This window comes from Astyanax mexicanus, chromosome 1 (genome assembly GCF_023375975.1).
Source record: "Astyanax mexicanus isolate ESR-SI-001 chromosome 1, AstMex3_surface, whole genome shotgun sequence".
Classification (NCBI taxonomy): domain Eukaryota; kingdom Metazoa; phylum Chordata; class Actinopteri; order Characiformes; family Acestrorhamphidae; genus Astyanax; species Astyanax mexicanus.
In genome coordinates this window covers 114,866,397-114,889,850 of record NC_064408.1, presented here as the reverse complement: position 1 = coordinate 114,889,850, position 23,454 = coordinate 114,866,397, and the positions used below count along the sequence as shown (strand labels likewise).

Sequence of the window (23,454 nt, the reverse complement as noted above, 5' to 3'; positions counted from 1 at the left end):
TCATGGAGAAAAGGCAGTGATATTTTAGGTAGATGGAAACAGAGTAAGACAGTGGGGGAACAGATTGAGACAGTGGGGTACAAAATGAAACAGCAGGGAACAGAGTGGAACAGTGAAGAACAGAGTAAAACAGTGGAGAACAGAGTGAGACGTTGGAGAAAGAGTGAGACAGCAGGGAACAGAGTAAAACAGTGGAGAACAGAGTGAGACGTTGGAGAAAGAGTGAGACAGCAGGGAACAGAGTAAAACAGTGGAGAACAGAGTGAGACGTTGGAGAAAGAGTGAGACAGCAGGGAACAGAGTAAAACAGTGGGGAAAAAAGTGAACACAGAAGACTGTGCATAACAGAGTGAGACAGTGAGGAACAGAGTGAGACAATGGAGAAAAGAGTGAGACAGCAGGGAACAGAGTAAAACAGTGAGGAACAGTATGAGACAGTGGGGAACAGAGTGAGACAGTGAGGAAAAGGGTAAGACAGCAGGGAACAGAGAAAAATAGTGGGGAACAGCATGAGACAGTGGGGAACAGAGTGAGACAGTAAGGAACACAGTAAGACAGTTGGGGACAGAGTGAGACATTGAGGAACAGAGTGAGACAGTGAGGAAAAGAGTGAAATAGCAGGAACAACATGAGACAGTGGAGAACATAGTGAGAGAGTAGGAAACAAAGTGAGACAAAGTGGAACAAAGTAAGACATTGGGGAACCGAGTGAGACAGAAGAGAACAGAGTGAGACAGTGAAGAACAGAGTGAGAGAGTGGAGAACAGAGTGAGGCAGTGTGGAACAGAGTGAGACAGTGAAGAACAGAGTGAGAGAGTGGAGAACAGAGTGAGGCAGTGTGGAACAAAGTAAGACAGCAGGAACAGAGTGCAACACTGGAGAAGAGAGTGAGGCAGCAGGAACAGAGTGCGACAGTGGAGAACAGTGTGAGACAGAGGAAACAAAGTGAGACAGTGTGGAACACATTGAGACAGTGTGGAACAGAGTGAGACAGTGTGGAACAAAGTAAGACACTGGAGGACAGAGTGAGACAGTTCAGAACAGAGTGAGACAGCAGGAACAGAGTGCAACACTGGAGAAGAGAGTGAGACAGCAGGAACAGAGTGCAACACCGGAGAAGAGAGTGAGACAGCAGGAACAGAGTGAGACAGTCTATAACTTAAGAATATAAAGTATAATAATGTCGGTCATGTTTTGTAATAAAGCAGTATTTACAGAAAAGGTGTTATTAAAATAATAGCACATACATTAACTGCTGCCCAAAGCAAAGAAACACACCTGTATCTCACAGTAAAATCCAAATGTCCTACATATTGAATTAATTAAGCTAACATAACTTAAATCTAATTGTATTTAATCTTAAATGATTTAAGACAATCAATTTCCTGATACCATTTAAGCTCTCTTAACTCACTTAGCCCCACAGAAAAAATTAAGAGACCACTTCAGTTTCTGAATCTGTTCCTCTGATTTGGATATTTATAGGTTTATGTTTGAGTAAAATGAACATTGTTGTTTTGTTCTATAAACTACAGTCAACATTTCTCCCAAATTCCAAATAAAAATATTGTCATTTAGAGCATTTATTTGCAGAAAATGAGAAACGGCTGAAATAACAAAAAAGATATAGAGCTTTCAGAAAACAAGTTCATATTCATAAAGTTTTAAGAGTTCAGAAATCAATATTTGGTGGAATAGCCCTGGTTTTTATTCACAGTTTTAATGCATCTTGGCATGTTCTCCTCCACCAGTCTTACACACTGCTTTTGGATAACTGTATGCCACTCCTGGATCCATCTTCCTCTTGATTCATCATTTTTAATTGGTCTCTTATTTTTCTCCACAGCTGCATGTGAGAAAACTCCTCTTATAATAAGAGTAATATTATAATTCTCACAGAACATCTCACTTTCTGTTTTAACTTTACTCTGAAAGCTTTGCAGCTCAGCCTCTGTAGCCAAACAGCACATCACATTTGGAGAATCCTTGACCTGCTTTTTACACAAACGCTCGAAGCGGCCAAGGGTGAAATTTGCTGTGCGCTGAGGGTAAATGAAAGAATGAATAAGTCATGACAGAAGGGCCGCAGCACCTGGCCACAGAAAGTTCGAGCGGGAGTTCGAGCATCAGTTCCACTGATGAGATGCTATAATGACTTTCTCATCCAATCACGAGGGCCATCTACAGCATTTACGCTCACTGGCATATCATGCAGTCTGAAGACATGTGACACACCCATGCTGCAGCTTCGAGCTCAGTCTTGAGTGGGATTTACTGCAGTAGAGCGTTTGGTCTGCAGCAGCTGTATAAACCACTGTTACTACATGTGCTCTGTAAAAAAAAAAAATACTTCTTTTATTTTCATGTCAGTGTGGATATACTGACTGATATCAGCAAATTAAGTAGTGTATGCTGAATTTCTACAGTAAATAAATTATATTAAGAGATATTGCTTATGATATTTATTGTAGATTTATTTTCTCTATAGGAAAAGCATTTGCAAAATGATTCATTTTGTCATATCTGATTAATATAATGAATGAGTATTATTATAAACTAGTAAATGACTCTTCTTTCTGACACTATGTATAATGTACAGTATGTGTGTAATGCTACTTATGTGTAAACAGCCTCAGACTCTACTCACTGCTGTATATTTACTGCAGTGATTTTACTAGACTGTGCCTAAAATTAGAGTTACCTGTTTTGTGTTAGAGAACTAGAAATGGTGAAAGTCATGTAGTGCCTCTGTTAGGTAATGCAGTCTATATGCCATTATTTTAAAAATGACCTGATTTGATACAGAGAGCAGAAAAAAGAACCAGTGTTGTGTTTAATTCTGAATGCTGTTCCCTATTGTGCGTGTAAAGGCTTTATTGCACCTGAAAGTCTGGACTAAAGTCTGAACCAAGGTTTAGAGAGAAGCCAAAAAAAACTTTCAACCTTCTGTCATCATCACCTACGTAGGTGGAGTCTCCCTATCTTCAACTTTTACTTTTACTTTTATTTCTGTTCATAAAGAGTTCATATACAGTTACAGGATATAATAGTGCGTCTCAAAAAAAGTTACTTTATTTCAGTAATTCAGTTCAAAATGTGAAACTTATATATTATACAGATGTATTACACACAGAGTGATCTATTTTAAACGTTTATTTATTTTATTGTTGATGATTATGGCTTACAGCTAATAAAACATCTCAGAAAATTAGAATATTATAGAAGTCCAAATTGTCTTTTTGGCAGTGTGGGCAGTGTACCAAGTCCTGCTGGAAAATGAAATCTCCATCTCCATAAAAGTTAGCAGCAGAGGGAAGCATGACGTGCTGTAAGATTTTGTGGGAAAACAAAACTGCACTGACTTTAGACTTGATAATAAAACACAGTGGATCAACACCAGCAGATGACATGTCTCTCCAAACCATCACTGATTGGTGGAAACTTCACACTAGACCTCGAGCAGTTTGGATTGTCTCTCCACTCTTCCTCCAGACTCTGATCCCTTGATTTCCAAATAAAATGTCAAATTTACTGATGATCAGTGATGGTTTGGAGAGACATGGGTTTCTTTTTCCAGCAGGACTTGGCACACTGCCCACTCTGCTAAAAATAACAATTGGTCTTTTTTAATATTCTAATTCTCTGAGATCTTGATTTTTGGGTTTTCATTGGCTGCAAGCCATAATCATCAACAAAAAAAGAAATACATGCTTAAAATAGATCACTTTGTGTTTAATACATCTATATAATATACAAGTTTCACATTTTGAACTGAATTACTGAAATAAAGTAACTTTTCAATGATATTCTATGTTCCTTTACCTTACCCTGACCAATCACCAGCTTCCACCTGTCTTTAAAAAAATCTATAATCACACCTGTCTTCCTTCTATTGGAAACAGTAAATACAAGTTTCCCCTTCATATTTCCTCCATCTTTCTGGGCCAATGGTGGGGTCTATGCCATAGACTTTTTCTTTAAATCAAAGACTTTTACTATAAATATTGTTTCTGATCAAACTGTAAAGAATATATCTTGAACAGTTCTTCTTTCATATGCACTCCTCTGAAGTCTCCTGATAGAAATAGGAATCACCAGCATAAGGGTTTTTACCCATACTGCTGTGCACATGAAGGGGAGTTATATTTTGGCACAACACCAGTACTCAGGGTTCATATATGTTTTATTAACCAAAACATTTCCATGATTTTTTCATGACCTTTCCATGCCTTCAAGGCAAATTTTCATTTATTTTTATACAATTTTTAAAACATTAGTGCAGATATTGACAATAAAACCAAATATCAACTAAAACTACAATTAAAACTAATAATAGTAGGTCTAAAATAAATGAGAGAAAATGTTGACACACAATCTTACTGAACTAACTCTGAGCTTGTTAGCTCAAAATATATTTTCTTCATTGATAAACTGAAACAAAGATTTGTAGACTAAATTTCCATGACTTTTCCAAAACTTTCTGGGTATTTTTATTTTTTCAAAACTTATCCAGACCTGGAAATTGCTATTTTCAAATTCCATGACTTTTCCAGGTTTTTCATGACCGTACGAACCCTGAGTACTTTTTCTTCTTCTATTGTTTAATGTCAGGGCGATGATAGACTTAAAATTTGTAATTAGACGTGTAATTAGTTTAAAGGTCCTAACCATTTAGAAATTATTCAATGTGGTGTTGCTACACATTTCTCACCAGCTATTTTTATTATAAGTCAAACAAGAAAAATGTAAATGCTTTACTGTAATGTCTTTACTCTGTTCCACAAATGCACACAAAAGTGAGTCAAATTCTGGTGGGGAGTCAGAATTTAACACTGCAGCTTTTGAGAAGAGCCAGTGCACAAGAAACTGTCCTGATACACCAAACAAAAAGCGTACAGAAATACTGTACTGGTGCGTACTGACCCACTTGTAGAACTGATAAGAACCTAAGAAAACGAAGTCTCCCATGTCTATATCACTCTGTTCTAAAGAGTCTATTTTAATTTAGTGATATTTTTCCTGCTCTAAAACACTTTAATTAACTGCTAAATGGAAATTCCTCATACAGCACATATCATAAAGACATCCACATACGCAGTAAGAAAATGAAGGTACCTGTCCTGGTCAGCACTGCGGAAACGTGGGAGAATCATGTGGCGGAAGCTGCTGGTCCGGTCCAGCTTGGGCTGACTCTTGGCCCGCTTTATAGACCCCTTCAATCTTCTACTGAGGAAACTCTGGAACAGAAGCACAGAAGCACCACAGCATTAATGCAGATCTACTACAGGACTTTTAAACTAAGTTAATCAGTCATTGAGAAGCTGAGACAACATTAACATTAGTGGGGTCAAGTGGCGTAACTCGGATTTTTAACTGTATGCAGCACAGATCTGGTGTTTTCACACACATTATCCATCAGTGTTAATACGGCAGCAGTGTCTAATACCTGTAAAAGCATTTCTGCATCTGACCTTTATATCTTAGTCTTTTGTCTCAGAAATAATGAAAAATTAAGAGCTGTTTAGAGCACATTCTCTAAAAGACGACGGCTTCTGCTGCTACTTGCTCCCTGTAATACTACTAAGTCATAAAAATGACATCTCCATACCCAAACAATGTATATTGTCCAACAACAAATAGTTTGGTATACTGGCTGTGTGAACAGACACTAATGGACGCTATTGTACATGTTGTACACATACACTATACACTACTTCTGTATGTGTAGCCCTATAAATATTACCTAGGGTCGCCCATATTAGTCCAAACAGCATTGCAATCTGGAAATCCTGGATTTAAGTAAGTAAATGATGTGGGGTTGATGCTGCAGTTGGTCTGCAGGTTTAGGTTCAGCAACAGTATGTGCTGAAAGAATGAGGTCAGCTGACTACCTGAATATACTGAATATAGACCAGGTTATTCCATCAATGGATTTTTTCTTCCATGATGATCCCGGGCATACTCCAAGATGACAATGTCAGGATTCATGGAGCTGGAATTGTGAAAGAGTGATTCAGGGAGCATGAGATCATCATTTTCACACATGGATTGAGAAAGTTCACCACAGAGTCCAGATCTTAACCTCATTGAGAATCTTTGGGATGTACTGGATGAAGAAGAGCAGCTTTGTGCAGTGGTCAGACTCTACCATCATCAATGCTGCTGCAAGATCTTGAAATGAATCTTAACATTGCAGAAGCTTATTGAAACAATGCCAAAGCTAAAGACGTCCACCCATTTATTAGAGTGTTTGACCTTTTTTGGACCAGGCAGTGTATTTCTTTTAAAATGAGTGTATGTACAGGTCATTAACCCATATGTGCAGCAGCATAGTGGCTAAAATCTCCTTGCCTGTAATAAACACACTTTACAGCACATCACTTTACAGCTGCCTACCTGTAAAATATGATTAATGCTTAACATTAATACAACACGAATAATGTTAATGTTGTAACCAACATTCAAGTAACCAGTAAACACATTAACCTCAACTACAGCCATTATCACCTTAAGCTCAATTAAGTTTTATATATGTGCAGATAAGCTATGAAGAGACCACCAATCTAAATTCTGATCAATAATTGAGCCCTTCCAATGAAACACATACAGTTCCTGTCAGAAGTTTGGAAACAAAAATATTTTAGCTTTTAAATGTAAAGTAATTGTCCACAAATAAGAGGAAGCATAACTGATTTGTGCCAAAAGAAAGAAATGGTTGATATACAGCTCTGGAAAAAATAAGTTTCAGAATCAGTTTCTCTGTTTTTGCTATTTATTTGAGTAAAATAACAAGTGTTGTTTTATTCTATAAACTACAGACAACATTTCTCTCAAGTTCCAGATAAAAAATATTGTCATTTAGAGCATTTATTTGCAGAAAATGAGAAATGGCTGAAAAAAAACGGAAACCAAATAATGCAAAGAAAACAAGTTCATATTCATAAGGTTTTGAGAGTTCAAAAATCAATATTTGGTGGAATAACACAGATTTTTAATCCCAGTTTTCATGCATCTTGGCATCATGTTCTCCTCCACCAGTCTTACGCACTGTTTTTGGATAACTTTATGCCTTTACTCCTGGTGCAAAAATTCAAGCGGTTCAGTTTGGTTTGATGGCTTGTGATCCATCCATCTTCCTCTTAATTATATTCCAGAGGTTTTCAATTTGGTAAAATCAAAGAAACTCATCATTTGTAAGTGGTCCCTTATTTTTTTTTCCAGAGCTATATATGAGTTTTCATTGGAACGGCCCAATTCATAACATAAAACATAAAAACAAGGGTTAATATTTCCAGAATATTTTACATAAATTCCCTCTCTACAGAGTCAGTGTACCCCTACTGTACAGTGTACTATACAGTGTATGACACAACACTCAGTGCTGCACTATCCCTGCTTCACCAATAGTGGGGGATGTTGTTTCACAAATGCTCTCACTCAGCAGCGTGATACAGAAATAACTGTACCACAGCATCAAACAGTTGTAAAAGATGTCAGATCTCAGGATCTCACTGGCCTGATTCCAATTCAGAAAAACCAAGACCTCTTCTACTTCCACTAACAACCTCCGCCTGGAAAAATCCACACTGTCAGAGGAGCTCAGCTTTAGCTTTACGTCTTAAACAGCTCGTCTTCTACTAGTCTCATACCATGATTTAGCACATTTAATTACGGTAATACATGCTCTGATTTTCTGTGAACACATCTGAGTATAACATTACACTAAGGCTGTGTACCAGCAGGAACCTGTGCAATACATTATGTATCATGATACAGGGGTTACATTAGGGCTGGGAGTATTGTGAACAATTTCAAACAACATACAAAAAATGACAAAAAAAGTAGTATCATGCTTACCACTATCATCTGTGTGCAATTTAATTTGTTGTCTCTGAATGGTTTGGTTTTTGGAATGATATTAAATGTAGTGGCTTTGAACAAATCGCGTCGTAGAAATGTCGTAATTAAAAAATGACGACTCTATTTTAGCATCTATGTTTATTATTAAAATATATATTATTTAGATACCAAACTTTATCCATTTTTTCTCCGCAATTTAGCTGCTAGTCAGCTGTTAATTTCCTTAATTTACAGGTGAAGGCTAGCACATGCCTCCACCGACACATGTGAATCAACCACCGCCTTTTTTCTAACTGCTGCTGATGCAGCATTGCAGAGTAGCATCACAGCGCACTCGGAGGAAAGTGCAACGACTCGGTTCTGATACGTCAGCTCACAGACGCAGCCTTGTGCTGATCCACATCACCCTAGGAGTGATGAGGGGAAAAGAGCGTCATCTACCCATCCAAAGAGAGCAAGACCAAATGTGCTCTCTCAGGGCTCCAGCAGCTGATGGCAAGCTGCATGACTGGGATTCAAACCAGCGATCTCCCGATCATAGTGGCAGCGCTTAGCCTGCTGGACCACTCCATCATATCATATATAGTACATTGCCAATTCTCTTAAGCATATCAATTATAGCCTTAGGCTACGATTCTACATATGATATATTTTAGAAAAACTTTAATTGTATAAAAAAAACAATGTAGAATCTGAAGACAAAGTACAACACTGTCGTGGCCATGTCGTGGTCAGACTTTAAACACAACATAAAATAAACCAATGTCTTCTACCAATTTTTATATCATATATATATATATACATATATATATATATATATATATATAATACTAATTAATAATGAATACTGTGTTTTTGATAATCAATACATTATTTAAAAAGCCAATATAATATTGCAATATTTATACAATATACAATACAATATACTGATATATTCTTTCAACCCTTCTTAGCACCATAACTATTTTAAATTAAATTGACAAAATGAATGTGTTTACATGCACTCAAATACCAATTCACAATCAGATTACTGCATGCACTTATCTGATTAAACCAATAGTCATGTACACAGCAAACTCTGGTTTCTGTTATTGGAGGAAGGAATACAAATCTGATTAAAAAATCTAAAAAAGAAAGATGGATTTTACCGGAGTACTTTAGGATTTCTCTGTGTGTGTATGAGTGAAAACAGACTGTGGTAGTGGAAATAAGTATTGCTGAAATCTTCTACCTGATGTATGTTCCAACTGGCACTGGATGGGGTTTGGGTTTTACATGATATTTAGGTCTTGTCTTATTCTGCGAAATTATTGACTGGTTTCAAAACACAAATTCTATTATTTCCTTTTTCCAGTATCTGATTAGCCAAATTTAGGGAAAACACATTGATGGATATTTTGCAGTAATCAGATTATGAAGTGCAGGTAAACACACTCAGTGTTCCATTCTCCGCTCATTTTTTGACTTCATAAAGCCACAGCATGTACACAAATATCAATGTATCTACTGAGTCACTAATCACCAGGGTGCTTGAGCACCATGCACGGTCAATAATGCAGTAAGAGAAGCTGTGAAAGAGGCTAATCCACACAGGGAATAGCGTAAAGATCCAGAAGAAAGCTAACCTCTGATCTGATCTGCTTTGTAATGCAAACCTCCATACATTTAGGAGGAGTACTGAGGAGGAGGGCATGAAGACACAGCTCATGAGTTTAGATTATTACAGTTCATGCATTTAGATTATTCACATTAACGCAGCATCTTGCAGCGGTCCTGCTTAAAACGCTTTGCACGCTTTCCACGTTTTCCACGTTTTTTAACCTCCTCTCTTTACGCACTGCAGCTTACAAATTACTCAGAGCACAGAAGACCCAGGGAGTTTAGCGTTTCCTCAACCAAGTAATGTATATAATTGCTATAAGTTATCGTGCTGTTCATTTGCCTGGCGTATCGTCAATAAAATACCGTATTTTTAACACTATAAAGTGCATCGGATTATAAGGTGCACCATCAATAAACGTCTATTTTCTGGTCTAATTTCATACATAAGGAGCACTGGATTATAACGCACATACATTTTATGTGACACTAGTAACTAGTATGATTAACAAGAGTGTCGACCAGTGTTATTTCTAGTTAAGCTAGAGTTAAGAAAACAAAACTGTAATCCTTAAAAAAAAAACATTGCAGACAAGTCAGACGAGTCAAACAAGCGCTAGATGTTAATCTACACAGATTTCTCTCCTAAAAACTGTTTATTTGGGTGACTAAAGCACTTACATTTATTTATAGTAAGCTTAGTAAGCTGGAGCATTAGCATTAGCAGCTAACCGCTAGTGATTAATGAAAGTGAAAGAGCTAAACTGAGGAACCCTGAGTGTTTCAGTAAACCAGGGTGATATTAGCTAGTGGTTCATCCCATGTAGCTTGTTTTAACATGGTAAACGTGCAAGCTACAGTCTAATATACTCACCTCTAAACAACTAAAGGGCTAGCGCTTAGCATGCTTATGTAACAGAGTAAGAAAATCCATGTGTTTTAAATGAATTTCATAAAATTAGACTCTTTAATGTTCTAAAATGGAGTTTTGGCGGCCCCTACTGGTAAGTGGTGAACTGCAGTTACGCGGTTTGATCCTTCTGAGCCACCGTCCCTCAGCAGCAGTCTCTGATTCTCTGTGCTGCAGGTAGGTGCTGAGCTCCGACTTTTCTTAATAAATAATAATTTAAAACATATTTTAGGTTAAAAATTCTGCTCCAACTATGTTAATAAAACATATTAAAACTTATGTTTGTGAAGAATTGATTGTTTTAGGTCGTAGGTAGAGTTTATGACTCTATTTTTCACTCCTCTGTTAAAAGTTGGGTGAGATTCACACGAGGCTCCGTTTTTCCCTCCATTTTCTATTCTTTGTTAATGAGAGATATTTTTATTTATTTACCAGCTGGCAGTAACTGCAGTAGCCACTTCACCACGACAGAAGTAAAAAATATTTACGTGTTGTTTTCCAGGTATGTATTTTATTAATATTTGAATCTTTATCTGTTAATGTTCTGTTATTGTATTATTATTTTATTTTTATTTTTTTATTTTTTGTAAAACTTGTAAAATGCTGATTTCCATCCATTTTAATATGTATGTTTTATTGTAAGTTCTTACTGATAACGCAGAGACAGTTCATAATATTTTTCAAAGCTGTGTTTTATATTCTCTAAAAGAATATTGTGTATAAAGCCACATATTAGGCAGTTAAATATGTTTTTGCTATATATGTGCTGTTTTAGCAGCAGTCTCTGATTCTCGGTGCTGCGGCTGGCAGTAACTGCAGTAGCCACTTCACCAGGACAGAAGTAAAAAATATTTACGTGTTGTTTTCCAGAATAAAAGTGGATGAAAGCATGAACGAGGGTGTGCGTGTGCTGCTGTGCTATTGGTGAGGGGTGTCGTGAAACAAGCTGGTTCTGCTGATGGGTCCGTCACACTGGTGCCGTGAATCCGTCACACTTAGAGGCTAATGCTAATAATATAATGCTGCAGCAGTGCTAGCTGGGGTTAGCAGAAAGCTACAGACCGATAATACTCACCTCTGGATGCCCAAAGAGCTAGCCCTTAGCGTGCTTAGCGGCTAAAGCTATTAATATACTGCTCCAGCAGTGCTAGCCAAAGTTAGCAGCAGGCTACAGGCTGAGAATACTCACCCCTGGATGCACTGTTGGCAGCTAATGCTAATAATATACTGCTGGAGAACCAAAAGAAAACTCCTGTATAACGATGCACTTCAGGTGCACCAGATTTTTGGAAAAATTAAAGGATTTTAAGTACAGCTTATAGTGTAAAAAATACAGTGGTTGCAAAAATAGTTGCACCCAGAAAGAAGTGTAGATATAATCCATCCCATGTAGCTTAAACAATCATCAGTTTGGGTGGAGTGTTGACAGTGCTTCCAATAGCATCCCACACATTCTCAGTTAGGTGGGATAGGTCTTTTGACTATTGCATAGTATCTGTGTGTTTTTTAGGCAAGCTCTTAATAGAGCAGCAGTATGTGGACAAGCATTGTCCTGTTGGAGTGTGTGTACAAATAAAGTGTAGAGCACCTGGTGGCAGACCAGACTTTATTTATGTATAGTTGGGCTGACAATAGGGCTGCCACGATTAGTCGACTAGTCACGATTATGTCGACTATTAAAATAGTCGACGACTAATTTAATAGTCGATTAGTCGTTTTTTTTTTTCTTTGTTTTTCTCTCCAAACTGCTGCGACTGCCTTTCTGTCCTGGACGCACATGCGCAGTAGTGGAAACCGGGGTAGGTAGTGGACGACATCTCAGGACATTATACAGACAGGCTCTGGTTTCATGGCTACCCCGCTACAGAACTCAAAAGTGTGGGATCACCAAGAAAATAAAAGTGAAACGCGTGCAATGCAATATCTGCAATGAAGAACTTGCCTTCCTCGGCAGCACAACCGCGATGCACGAGCACCTGAAAAGGAGGCATGTTGTGGCTGATTAAATGACGAAGAAGCTAAATTGCTATTTAGCTGCTAAAATTAGCGTAAACAGAGCGTTAACGTAGTACTTAACTTACTCATCTTGATAGCTTTAAAACAGAGGTCACTAATAGGCGGACCGCGATCCGGATCCGGACCCAGACGTTGTCACAAATGCCGTCCCAAACCGTCCCAAACCGATAAACTACAGAGAAGGATTTCATTCTGACAGTGGCTTCTGTTTTCAGTAATTTTCCTCTGCCAATCAGATCTGTGCAGACCGCTGCCCTGTGTACGGTAATGTACACAATATCTGGACAGAGAGGCATTTTTTATTAATATACTTTTTTTTCATAATAGTTCAAACAACCTCACGGTTGAGATGTTTCATAAATGCCAGTGCCTTATCCTTATTTTACACAGTTGTTTACACTTTATGCTAAACAGTAAAATAATTGTCTGTTACAACAAGCTGCATATTTCATTAAAGGTTTAATGAACTATGATTTTAATTGTTTTTATTTTTAGTTAGCATATAGCTGAAATCTAATGTTGGTTGTATAATAGCAGCTGCATTCTATTGTGATAAACTGTGTTTTATATTCAATTAACGTATGATCCGATTAGTCGACTAATCATAAAAAATAATCGGTGATTAGTCGACTATAAAAATAATCGTTTGTGGCAGCCCTAGCTGACAAGTGTATTTAATGAAGACCAAACTTGATCTGGCATTGTACAAAATTGCACGCCACACCAGTAAACCAAGCATTAGCATTATGGTACTTGACTGACACTCTTATTAAGAGTGACTTACAAGGTTATTTCTATTACAGATGTGGGTCAACGTAATCAGGGTTCTTGCACCATTTTCAAAGTCTAATTTAATGCTTTTTAAGACCTCAATAAATAGAATTTAAGACCCAAAAATGTAGTCACAATTTCTTTCTTAAAAAAGTTTATTGTATTGGAAATCAAAACTTAATGTTTTGTAAAGCGTGCAGATTTTGGTTTTGGTTTTCCCTGGGCATGCAAAAAACAGTTCTCCTACTGAAATGTTTGAGAACCACAACTGTAAAAAGCAGCCTACAATTATCTGTTATTTATTATAGTCTTAGTCAAGACTTCTTTTGACCTTCTTTTGACCAAAATATTAGCTAGCTCGCCGCTAACGTTAGTATGTTAGCTAGCTCGATGCTAATGTTAGTATGTTAGCTAGCTCGCCGCTAACGTTAGTATGTTAGCTAGCTCGATGCTAATGTTAGTATGTTAGCTAGCTCGCCGCTAACGTTAGTATGTTAGCTAGCTCGATGCTAATGTTAGTATATTAGCTAGCTCGCCGCTAACGTTAGTATGTTAGCTAGCTCGATGCTAATGTTAGTATGTTAGCTAGCTCGCCGCTAACATTAGTATGTTAGCTAGCTCGATGCTAATATTAGTATGTTAGCTAGCTCGCCGCTAACATTATTATGTTAGCTAGCTCGATGCTAATGTTAGTATGTTAGCTAGCTCGCCGCTAACGTTAGTATATTAGCTAGCTCGATGCTAATGTTAGTATGTTAGCTAGCTCGCCGCTAACGTTAGTATATTAGCTAGCTCGATGCTAATGTTAGTATGTTAGCTAGCTTGCCACTAACGTTAGTATGTTAGCTAGCTTGCCACTAACGTTAGTATGTTAGCTAGCTCGATGCTAATGTTAGTATGTTAGCTAGCTCGCCGCTAACGTTATTATGTTAGCTGGCTCGATGCTAATGTTAGTATATTAGCTAGCTCGATGCTAATGTTAGTATGTTAGCTAGCTCGATGCTAATGCTAGTATGTTAGCTAGCTCGCCACTAACGTTAGTATGTTAGCTAGCTCGCCGCTAACGTTATTATGTTAGCTAGCTTGATGCTAATGTTAGTATGTTAGCTAGCTCGATGCTAATGCTAGTATGTTAGCTAGCTCGCCACTAACGTTATTATGTTAGCTAGCTCGATGCTAATGTTAGTATGTTAGCTAGCTCGATGCTAATGCTAGTATGTTAGCTAGCTCGCCACTAACGTTAGTATGTTAGCTAGCTCGCCGCTAACGTTATTATGTTAGCTAGCTTGATGCTAATGTTAGTATGTTAGCTAGCTCGCCACTAACGTTAGTATGTTAGCTAGCTTGATGCTAATGTTAGTATGTTAGCTAGCTCGCCACTAACGTTAGCATTTTAGCTGGCTTGATGCTAATGTTAGTTGGCCTTCGCTGACCTTAGCCCTCTCCTGAATTAGATGCCTACAGGGGGTCACTGTGCCTTCTGACCGGCATAAAGTGCACCGTCTGAACATTTAATACCTACAGCAACTTTACAGTAAATTTAAGATTTTTAAAATCCAGATTTTAATTTAATACATTTTAAAACTTTTTAAGGATCCTCGGGAACCCTGGTAATGTTAGAACTCTTATTGATGTAGAGCAGTCACCCAGATCGGGAATTGAACCCTAGTCTCCCACATGATGTGGTAGCTCACTGCGAAACATCACACTAAAGTTCTGGACATGGTTGATCTTATTGTTGACCTCGTTTTCTCCATACACAGATTTGTTGGTTGCCTTCTTCTAAATAAAAGAGGCAATTAATCAAATACTGAAGATGACCCGCTGCCACTCTGAGTCACTCTATTAGAGTCACGGCATGACTATCCCCCAAGTGTCATTCCTGTCAGTTAATTCCTTCTGGAGACAGTATTTTTCTGTTGATGAGTGTACACACAGTACATCTTCAGGCTTGGGTACATACCGTAACCAGATCACAGTCATCATTCTTTAAGTCCTCATTAAGAAAACTAAAACATCCCAGAGAACAAGCGATGGGAGGCAGGGTCCATAGATCACATTGCTAACGCACAGTCCAGCCAGCGAAAATGAAGCAATGCATCACATTCCAGAGACTGAGTAAGGTTTTGGCTCAGAAGCCGGGGAACATGCTAGCTTCCTGGGTGACTAAGAGTATTTGTCTGGCACCTCTGAGCCACACGCAGGCGGTTATCTCACGGTGGAGCCCGGAACAGCCAGGGCATGCAGGCCACACAACATGCTTCCTAGCAGTTTCAGGTAGAGCTCGATGATTTGTACAAAAAAATGCATTTCTGATTTGTTTATGCATTCTGCTTAACAGAGGTAATTACTTGTTTAAAAAACTTTATTTGGAGGATATCTAACTCGCACAAATGTACTCAATATCTTACATCATCACCTTCTAAAGCATCAAAACTTTCCAAATCATAAATGACCATTACTTATAAGTCTCTGCCTTATAAAAGTCACATGCAGAAACAGAATTACAAATAATTTATATATATAATAAAAATAAAACATTTTTGCTTTTTTGTTATACTGACATTTTTCCAATTATCTTTTTTTTTAATATCAGACAAAAATGACCTGAGTAAATATAAAAAGCACTTTTTAAATTATTATTTTATTTATTAAAGAAAAAAAAAAAAACCTTGTGAAAAAGTGTTCGCCCCTAAAATCTAATAACTTTTATTCTACCTATGGCGGCAACAACTGCAATAAAGCTTTTCCGATAACTGGCTATGAGTCTTTCACATCTCTGTGGAGGAATTTTGTTCCACTCTTCTTTACAGAATTCTTTTAATTCAGACACATTGGAGGGTTTTCCAGAATAAACTGTCCTGTTTAAGATCATGCACAGCATCTCAATCAGACTTTAACTAGGCCACTCCCCCAAAACCTTAATTTAGTTTTTTTAAGCCATTCAGATTTAGACTTTTGTGTTTGTGTGCTTTGGGTCATTGTTCTGCTGCAGAGCCCAAGTACTCCTGAGCTTGAGGTCACGAACAGATGGCCGGATGATCTCCTTCAGGGTTGTCTGGTAAACAGCAGAATTCCTGCTTCCATCAATTACAGCAATCCAGACCCTGAAGCAGCAAAGCAGCCCCAGACCATCACACTACCACCACCATGTTTTACATTCAATATGATGAACACACCTTCCAAAAAGCTCCACTTTTGTCACATCAGTCCAAAGAACTGGGAAGGTTTGCTGGGAAGTGTTCCAGGTTTTCTCCATTTCTGAATAACTGCTCTCACTGTGGTCCAATGACTTTATGATCTATTCCAGACTGATAGATGATCAATGACTTTGTTTTTTTTATAGGTTTTTTAATTTCTTTAGATCTTAGATCTTTTAGCTGCTTCATGTTGACAAACAGGTTCTATTTAAGTGATTTCTTAATTGGAAATATTATTGATTTCATTTACTTTTTAGTTTACATCAATCTTATTTCACATTTCAGCTGTAAAAAAGCTGTATCTAAACATTCAAACACTACAATACAGTACAGACTTTACGGCTTAAAGAACTGAGTGAAGTAAGAGCATTTTTAGCCCTCGCCGCTGCCTTTCAAACTGCCACTAGACTGCCTCTTAGAGCCTACAGACTCAAAGAAAAGCACAATTAACCTGCTCTGATACATTAGCTAACAGACGTCTGTTCTGACCAACATCACCTTGGCAGTAAAGTGAGGAAAGAGTGCCATCTACCCTCCCAGAAAGAGCATAGCCAGTTGTGCTCTCTCTCTCAGACTCTGGCTGCTGATGGCAAACAGCGTGGTCTGGGATTTGAGCCGGAGATCCTCAGATCACTGTTGCTGCACCTTAGTCCGCTCCTTATATTACGCCTTAGTCCCTCCTTATTTTACATCTTCTACCAACATATTCATCAAATAAAAGGCAACACCTTTAATAATTAACTCAGAAAGTCTTAATCATCTGATCAGAAATAGCTCATAAATAAACACTTTTATTAATATGGGTTTCATTTCATGACCCAGGCCTAGCTTCAGAGTGACATACCTCGACCGAGGGCAGAGGTGCAACCTTCCAGTCCCCTGGCCGGACAGGAGAGGAGGGGGGGAGCAAGGGAGGAAGAGTTAGAGAGAAAGATGGAGACAGAGGTAGAGAACGGGAAAGGGGCGGGGTACTGACACCACCTTTAGAGGGGTAGGGCTTGGTAAAAGAGGAAACGGCGGAGGGAGACAAGGAAAGAGGCAGAGAGAGAGGGAGAGAGAGAGGCAGAGTGCCCGCAGAGTTTCGGCAGGAGTGCCGGGGGGCGGGCGGAGAGTAAGAGGGAGGGAGGGAGAGAGAGAGGGATGGGGGGAGCGAGCGAGGACGGGAGGGAGGAGGGGTACTCACGGACTGTCGGAAGGGTTGAGGGGGGGCAATGGGAGGGGTCTCCATGCTGGGTTGCCTGCCGGTGGCAATGCTCTTCCTCCTGAGACGGGCGTGGTCTGAGAAGGGAAAGAGAGATAGAGGTAGATAAGAAGAAAAAGAGGGAGAGAGAGAGAGAGAGAGAGAGAGATGAACACAGAGTGCAGCAAATATCCCAAATGAGCAGTAATATGAGTAGGGATTAATCTTCTGACTGTATCAAAATTAAATAGAAAACAGAACATTGGGTATAAAACTTTTTCTTTTAGTATAGTGAAGATAAAATGTTTTTTTCATTCATTTTTTTAATTATTTACTATTTCATATCAGCCTTTCTTAAGCACAATTTAAAAACAAATTTAAAGTTTATCTTCTCTTGATTTTCAAATAATCCAAAAATCTGAAAATAAGAAAAAAGATTGTGAGGAAAAAAAGAGATAAAAAACTAAAACTGGAAAAATGGATGAAAACTTATTACTTGTACACTAAACTACACAAAAAAAAAATTACATCCAATTTTCTAATTTTGCATTTAGTCTCAAACATTCAGAAAATACAAAACTAATAAAAAAAGGTCACACTGACTGAGTAGCTTTTACACATTCAGGCTTTTATCTTGTCCCAAACTAAAACAGCAGATGTCCCAAACCATGGTCTGGAACAAATATGTAATCTCAGTTTGAATTTATAGAACCATGGTCTGGTTCATTTTCAATGTGAAAACTTCTTTTTAGATGGTTCAGTCGTATGGAAGCAAGTTTAACCCAATAAACAATAGAAGAAGAAAAAGAACTGGTGATGTGCTGAAATCCAACTTCCCTTCATGTAGAGGTGTGTCATGCAGCACTATGGGTACAACAGATTATGCTGGTGATGGTTGTATCTATTGTAACTGTAGATGAACTCTTATTTGTAAACAGAAAGAAAGAAAGGCTGAGAAGAATCTGTTACACTCACTTTGAATTTGTAAAACACCAACATACAAAGTCCACCCTTTTACAAACCATTCAGTGTGAAGTACAGGAAGATGTAGCTCATGTAGATGATGATGGCAGCAGCATGTAGCTATGTTTTTAGTGTGCTCACTAAACTGACCTTTATTTGATTCCAGACAGTATGAACCCAAGATGTGGATGTTTTATCTGGTCAACTTAATTTTGTTTATTAATATACAACTATTCCTGCATTTTTGTAACTGCAATAGTCTTAAGATCTGTGACAGATGACATTTAGAGCTAGTAAGAGGTGAAAATTAATAAATAAATAATGAAGTGATTACAAACAGGTGGTGTCAACAGGTGACTGAATCTTTTAGGAGAAAAGGATTGAAGAAAGGATTGTGTGAGAAAGAATTGAAAGGTTTAAACACAATGTTGCTCAAAGAAAAACTGGACTTTGCTTATGTCTCACCAAAGAGTGAATAATTCCTAGTGTTTTCAAGATTGCACTAGACACCTATACATTTTTTGTATTGTGTTTACACTGCGAAGAGAGACTATGCACCTACATTTTTTACTCAACTGTACCCCTGTTGTTACTGTGATATGATAAAATAACACTGATTTGCAACAGCTTCTTCCACCAGGCAATCAGACTCCTCAACACACAGAGCCTCCACTACCAGACTCTGCAACAGCTTCTTCCACCAGGCAATCAGACTCCTCAACACACAGAGCCTCCACTACCAGACTCTGCAACAGCTTCTTCCACCAGGCAGTCAGACTCCTCAACACACAGAGCCTCCACTACCAGACTCTGCAACAGCTTCTTCCACCAGGCAGTCAGACTCCTCAACACACAGAGACAGAGCTGAACCCCTGCCCACCATCACCATACACCCAACACACTCAGAAAGAACTGAACTAAAAAAACCCACCACCACTCATCACACACACAAAGACTGTACTGAACCCATTTATCACTCTACACACACACTAAACACACTCTCAGCACACAGAGACTGACATGTCTCTAACATTATCAGCAATATTTGCTGCTTCTTTCTACAAAAAAAACTATAAACTCTCTACCTCAGTAACTGCTGTGATCATGTACGTTCTATATGTTACAGTATGTTACATATTGCTGCCTTTTTGCACCGTTTTTCCTCACTATACACATTTTATTGTACCGTATCTGTACTGCAGATCTGTACTAAACTGTCGCATCTTTTGTATTTATTGTATTAATTGTAGTGTTATAGTTTTATGTTGCACTATTGTTACACTTTTGCACTTCATGTTTGTCTATTATTCTTGTTGCTTTTACATGTTGCACCATGGTTCTGGAGGAACGTAATTTTGTCACACTGTGTACCTGTACTCAGAAGTAATGACAATAAAAGCTTCTTGACACTTTAAAATGGATTAATCTGATTTTATTCTTCGTCTGCCAGCTTCTCTTCTTACGTGATTTTATAAATAAGCCTAGGTGTTCCATAACCCCCTTCTTATTGCAGTCTGTCCTCTGTATGTTCCACAGCACCGCACATACAGTACATCCTGTCTTGTACCTCTGTTACATAAGACTTCTCTAAATCTAGATGCAGCAGCAGGTTGGTGCTGGGTTACACAGCCAGCAGACGCTGAATGGGTTGGTCCTGCTTTCTGTCCCCTTACAGTTCCAGCCACTTTCCATAATAGTTCCCCCTGAGGAGTACAATGGTGTTCACGGATGGGAGGGTTTCACAAAGAAGTGCGCCATCTATTTCCAGTCTTTTGTGAAGACGCTGCCTTCTGAGAAGTAAGGTAGCACTTATGGTGTCCTGTGATGGGCTAAGAAGAAAAAGCAGTGAAGTGGAGGGTTTCCTTGAATGCAGTCGCAGGGTTTCCAACGGTCAAATCTGCAGTCAACCATAAAGCTCAACAAGCGGCCCTGAATGCTGATCTGCTTGCCGTCACTCCATTCTTACAGGCCTGCAGATGTTGGTGCAATGGCCATGACTGCCCTAAAAGCTTCTACTGAGCTTATATTGGCAGAAACCCTGTCTATACTATGTCTAGGAAGAAGATACATCTGCCTGTGTACCATCAACCTCTACTATACTATGTCTAGAAAGCAGACACCACTAGGTTTCAATCCTTTGTGCTTTTGTCTTTTGAATATCCACTCTAATACACCAGTGGTTCTCAGTCCTGGTTCTGAGATGGTACTATCTTGTTTTTCTTAGTGTTGTCTGGCTGTAACACACCCAATCTATCTCAGCAAGGGATCATGAGCTGGATCTTTATCTGGATCAAGTGCATTAGAATGAGAGAAAACTGTAAAACCTGGAGCCTAAATTGGGGAAAAAATGACCCAAAAAATTCCAATAGTTAACAGTGTGTCTTATGTATGAATTGTGCTAGTCAGGTAAAGTATAAAGAATCAGTAATAGGTATAGTATAATAAGGCTGAGGTTTCAGTAGCAAGTTTCTCCAGCACCAAGGCTGGGTGCCTCCAATGTAGATTCCAAGCACATAGTATTGGATGTCAACCAAGCCCCTGAAGCTCCAACACAGAAAATATGCTCATATGGGCCCTATATGGGCAGCCCAATTAGGCACCACAATGTTTTGTCCATGGACTCCATGTTGGACTCATTTACAGATGTCTGTTTTGGGAACTGGAGTGGTTTAACATTGGCTCTATCAGGGTTACTGATGGCACAGGAAACTGTATAACCCAGGCATGGGCCTAAAAAAGCCAGGAACCAATATGTCCCAGGAACAACATGTGTATAATCTATGGGTGCACAAATAACATTTTTTTCCGATGCCAGATTGTTTAACATCTCTCTATACCAAGTACTGATTCCAATACAAACTCTTACTATTTAATCTACAATATTTATAGTGTACTATATTTGTCTTTCATTTTGTATAGGTTTTATTACAGTAGACACAGTGTTTTGTATCCAAAATAAGATATAATTAAATGAAATGAAAGTTTATAGAGTGGAATCTGCACCTTCCACCTGTCTTAATAAGACCTCCCCTTTGAGAAGACCTGCCTCCAGTTTGGTCCCACTGACTTCCCAGTGGTTGGCTTTGACCCCGGCCACATTTGAAAAGTTACTAACTAATTTACAGTATTGTTGCCCTCTGTTTGCAATGTGGATACTGTACATGCCAGTATCGGCACCAATACTGATATATATCATTACCTTAATGACACCAGTACAAACACCCTTAGAGACCATCTAGCCCACATTCCACCCATGTGAGCCCCACAAAATAATCCTGTTCCACTAGGTTTTACAGCATTGCTATGAGTATTTGAGGTCAGGATGCTCAATGCTGAGAGCCTTTATACTAGGGCTGCACGATATATCGTATAAAAAAGCAGGACGTGCGATGTCACTTAAGACAATTAAATCGACACTTCATGTTGCAATGTTTTGATTATTGACACAATAAGTAGATACCCAGTGCTGTCTCTGTGTCTGTGTGAGTGACAGGGTGCTGCTGCCTGAGAAGCGTAAAACACGAGGTAATCGCATGGCCTCCATCCATATGGTTGGGCACGTGCTTGTAAACGCATGTGTGGAAAGCTGTGCACCTCAGTCCAGCCGGTGTTGCAGTGCAGATATTTCCAGTTACAGCTGAATTTACTCTTTTAATCCCAGGAAAACACTCTTATGTATCTTTTAAAAAGCCATTTAAATGCCTGATTAAAGGGCAGATTACTGTTGTTTTGCTGTTTTTCTCGGGTTTTGAGTGCTCTGCGCTGACTCAGCTCTTGGTCGGTCCGGATGCGAGACTGGTGATTTATTACTGTATGTAATTGAAAAAAGAGCATATGCAATGTAAAATTTTTCCAATATCGTGCTCCACTACTTCATACACCTCTAGCCCATGATTGTCGCAAACAGGTTCATGATGTTTATGTACTCCAGAGTCACAGTGTTTTTTTCGATTGTGAATACTAAGCTGTAATTTGGTAAAGGAAGGTAAAATTGATACATAATTCACAAGTGCATTAAACAGCGACCAACGAAGGACAGACAAACCAAAGAGAGACGTGTTCAGACACTCTGAATCCCAGACGAGAAACAAAGCCGGCCGACTGCAGTCGCGAGAGGCCGAGCTGGCCAACACAGCACTCGCTGTCCGGCGTCCTTGAGTTAGCGCCTGCTTCCAGAGGCGGGTCTGTATGCTGCGTGCTGTATTAGTGATGGATGTGGATGCTGGGATGTGCTCGTTACTCAGGAGCATGCATTAAAACCATTAGGTCCAGAGCAAGGGAAACAAATGAATGGGCAGTGTAATGAATGTGGAGGCGTCTGGGGTTTGGCGAGTTCCAGCAGCAGGGTCGCCTCGTCCACCGGGCTGGAACACGAGAGCGGAGAGAAGCGACCCACCGGCGTTGTGCTTTTCTTACTCCATTCTTTTCTGCCTGGCGGATCAATGCTAACTCTTACATAAATCAGACTGTAAATACCTGCTGTCTCTCCAGCTCTCTCTCTCTCTCTTTCTCTCTCTTAACCTCCATCTTTTCCCTCCGTTCTCTCTCTCTCTCCACACCTCATTCTCCCTAGCTCTGTCTCTCTCTGACTCCCTCTACCACCCTCTGCCTCTCTCGAACACACACACACACACACATACACAGAGACACACACACAGTTTGTTCGCTTTCACCCACGCACCTCTTTTACATAATTCAAATAGTGTATTTATCCATCTCTCCTCTACAGCCTCTTCTCAGCCTCCCTCTCTCTCTCCCTCTCCCTCTCTTTCTCTCTACCTCTCTTGCTTTTTGATGTGAGCTGGTCTTTTCTTTCCTCCCTGCGCTTCCATTCTCACACAGGCCTCTCCACATTTTTTCACTCCCTTTGTGAGCAGCTCTCTTCCATCTCTTCTCCATCTCAAACAGAACAGAGCGCCTAAAAGCCAGAGCGCTTTCTGTTCCAGCGTATTGTA

General features: G+C 39.0%; 1 protein-coding gene across 10 annotated transcripts in view; it reads right to left on the bottom strand.

Annotated features, from left to right (window-relative positions):
• Positions 1 to 23,454, bottom strand: part of syngap1b (synaptic Ras GTPase activating protein 1b) — a 234,155-nt gene that overhangs the window by 57,053 nt on the left and 153,648 nt on the right. For all 10 annotated transcript variants that reach the window (XM_049464812.1, XM_049464794.1, XM_049464813.1 and 7 more), the window contains 2 exons: positions 17,540 to 17,634; positions 5,116 to 5,237 (listed from right to left, as the gene is read on the bottom strand). In XM_049464812.1, coding sequence (XP_049320769.1) covers positions 5,116 to 5,237; positions 17,540 to 17,634 — 217 coding nt within the window. The remainder of the gene's footprint in view (positions 1 to 5,115; positions 5,238 to 17,539; positions 17,635 to 23,454) is intronic.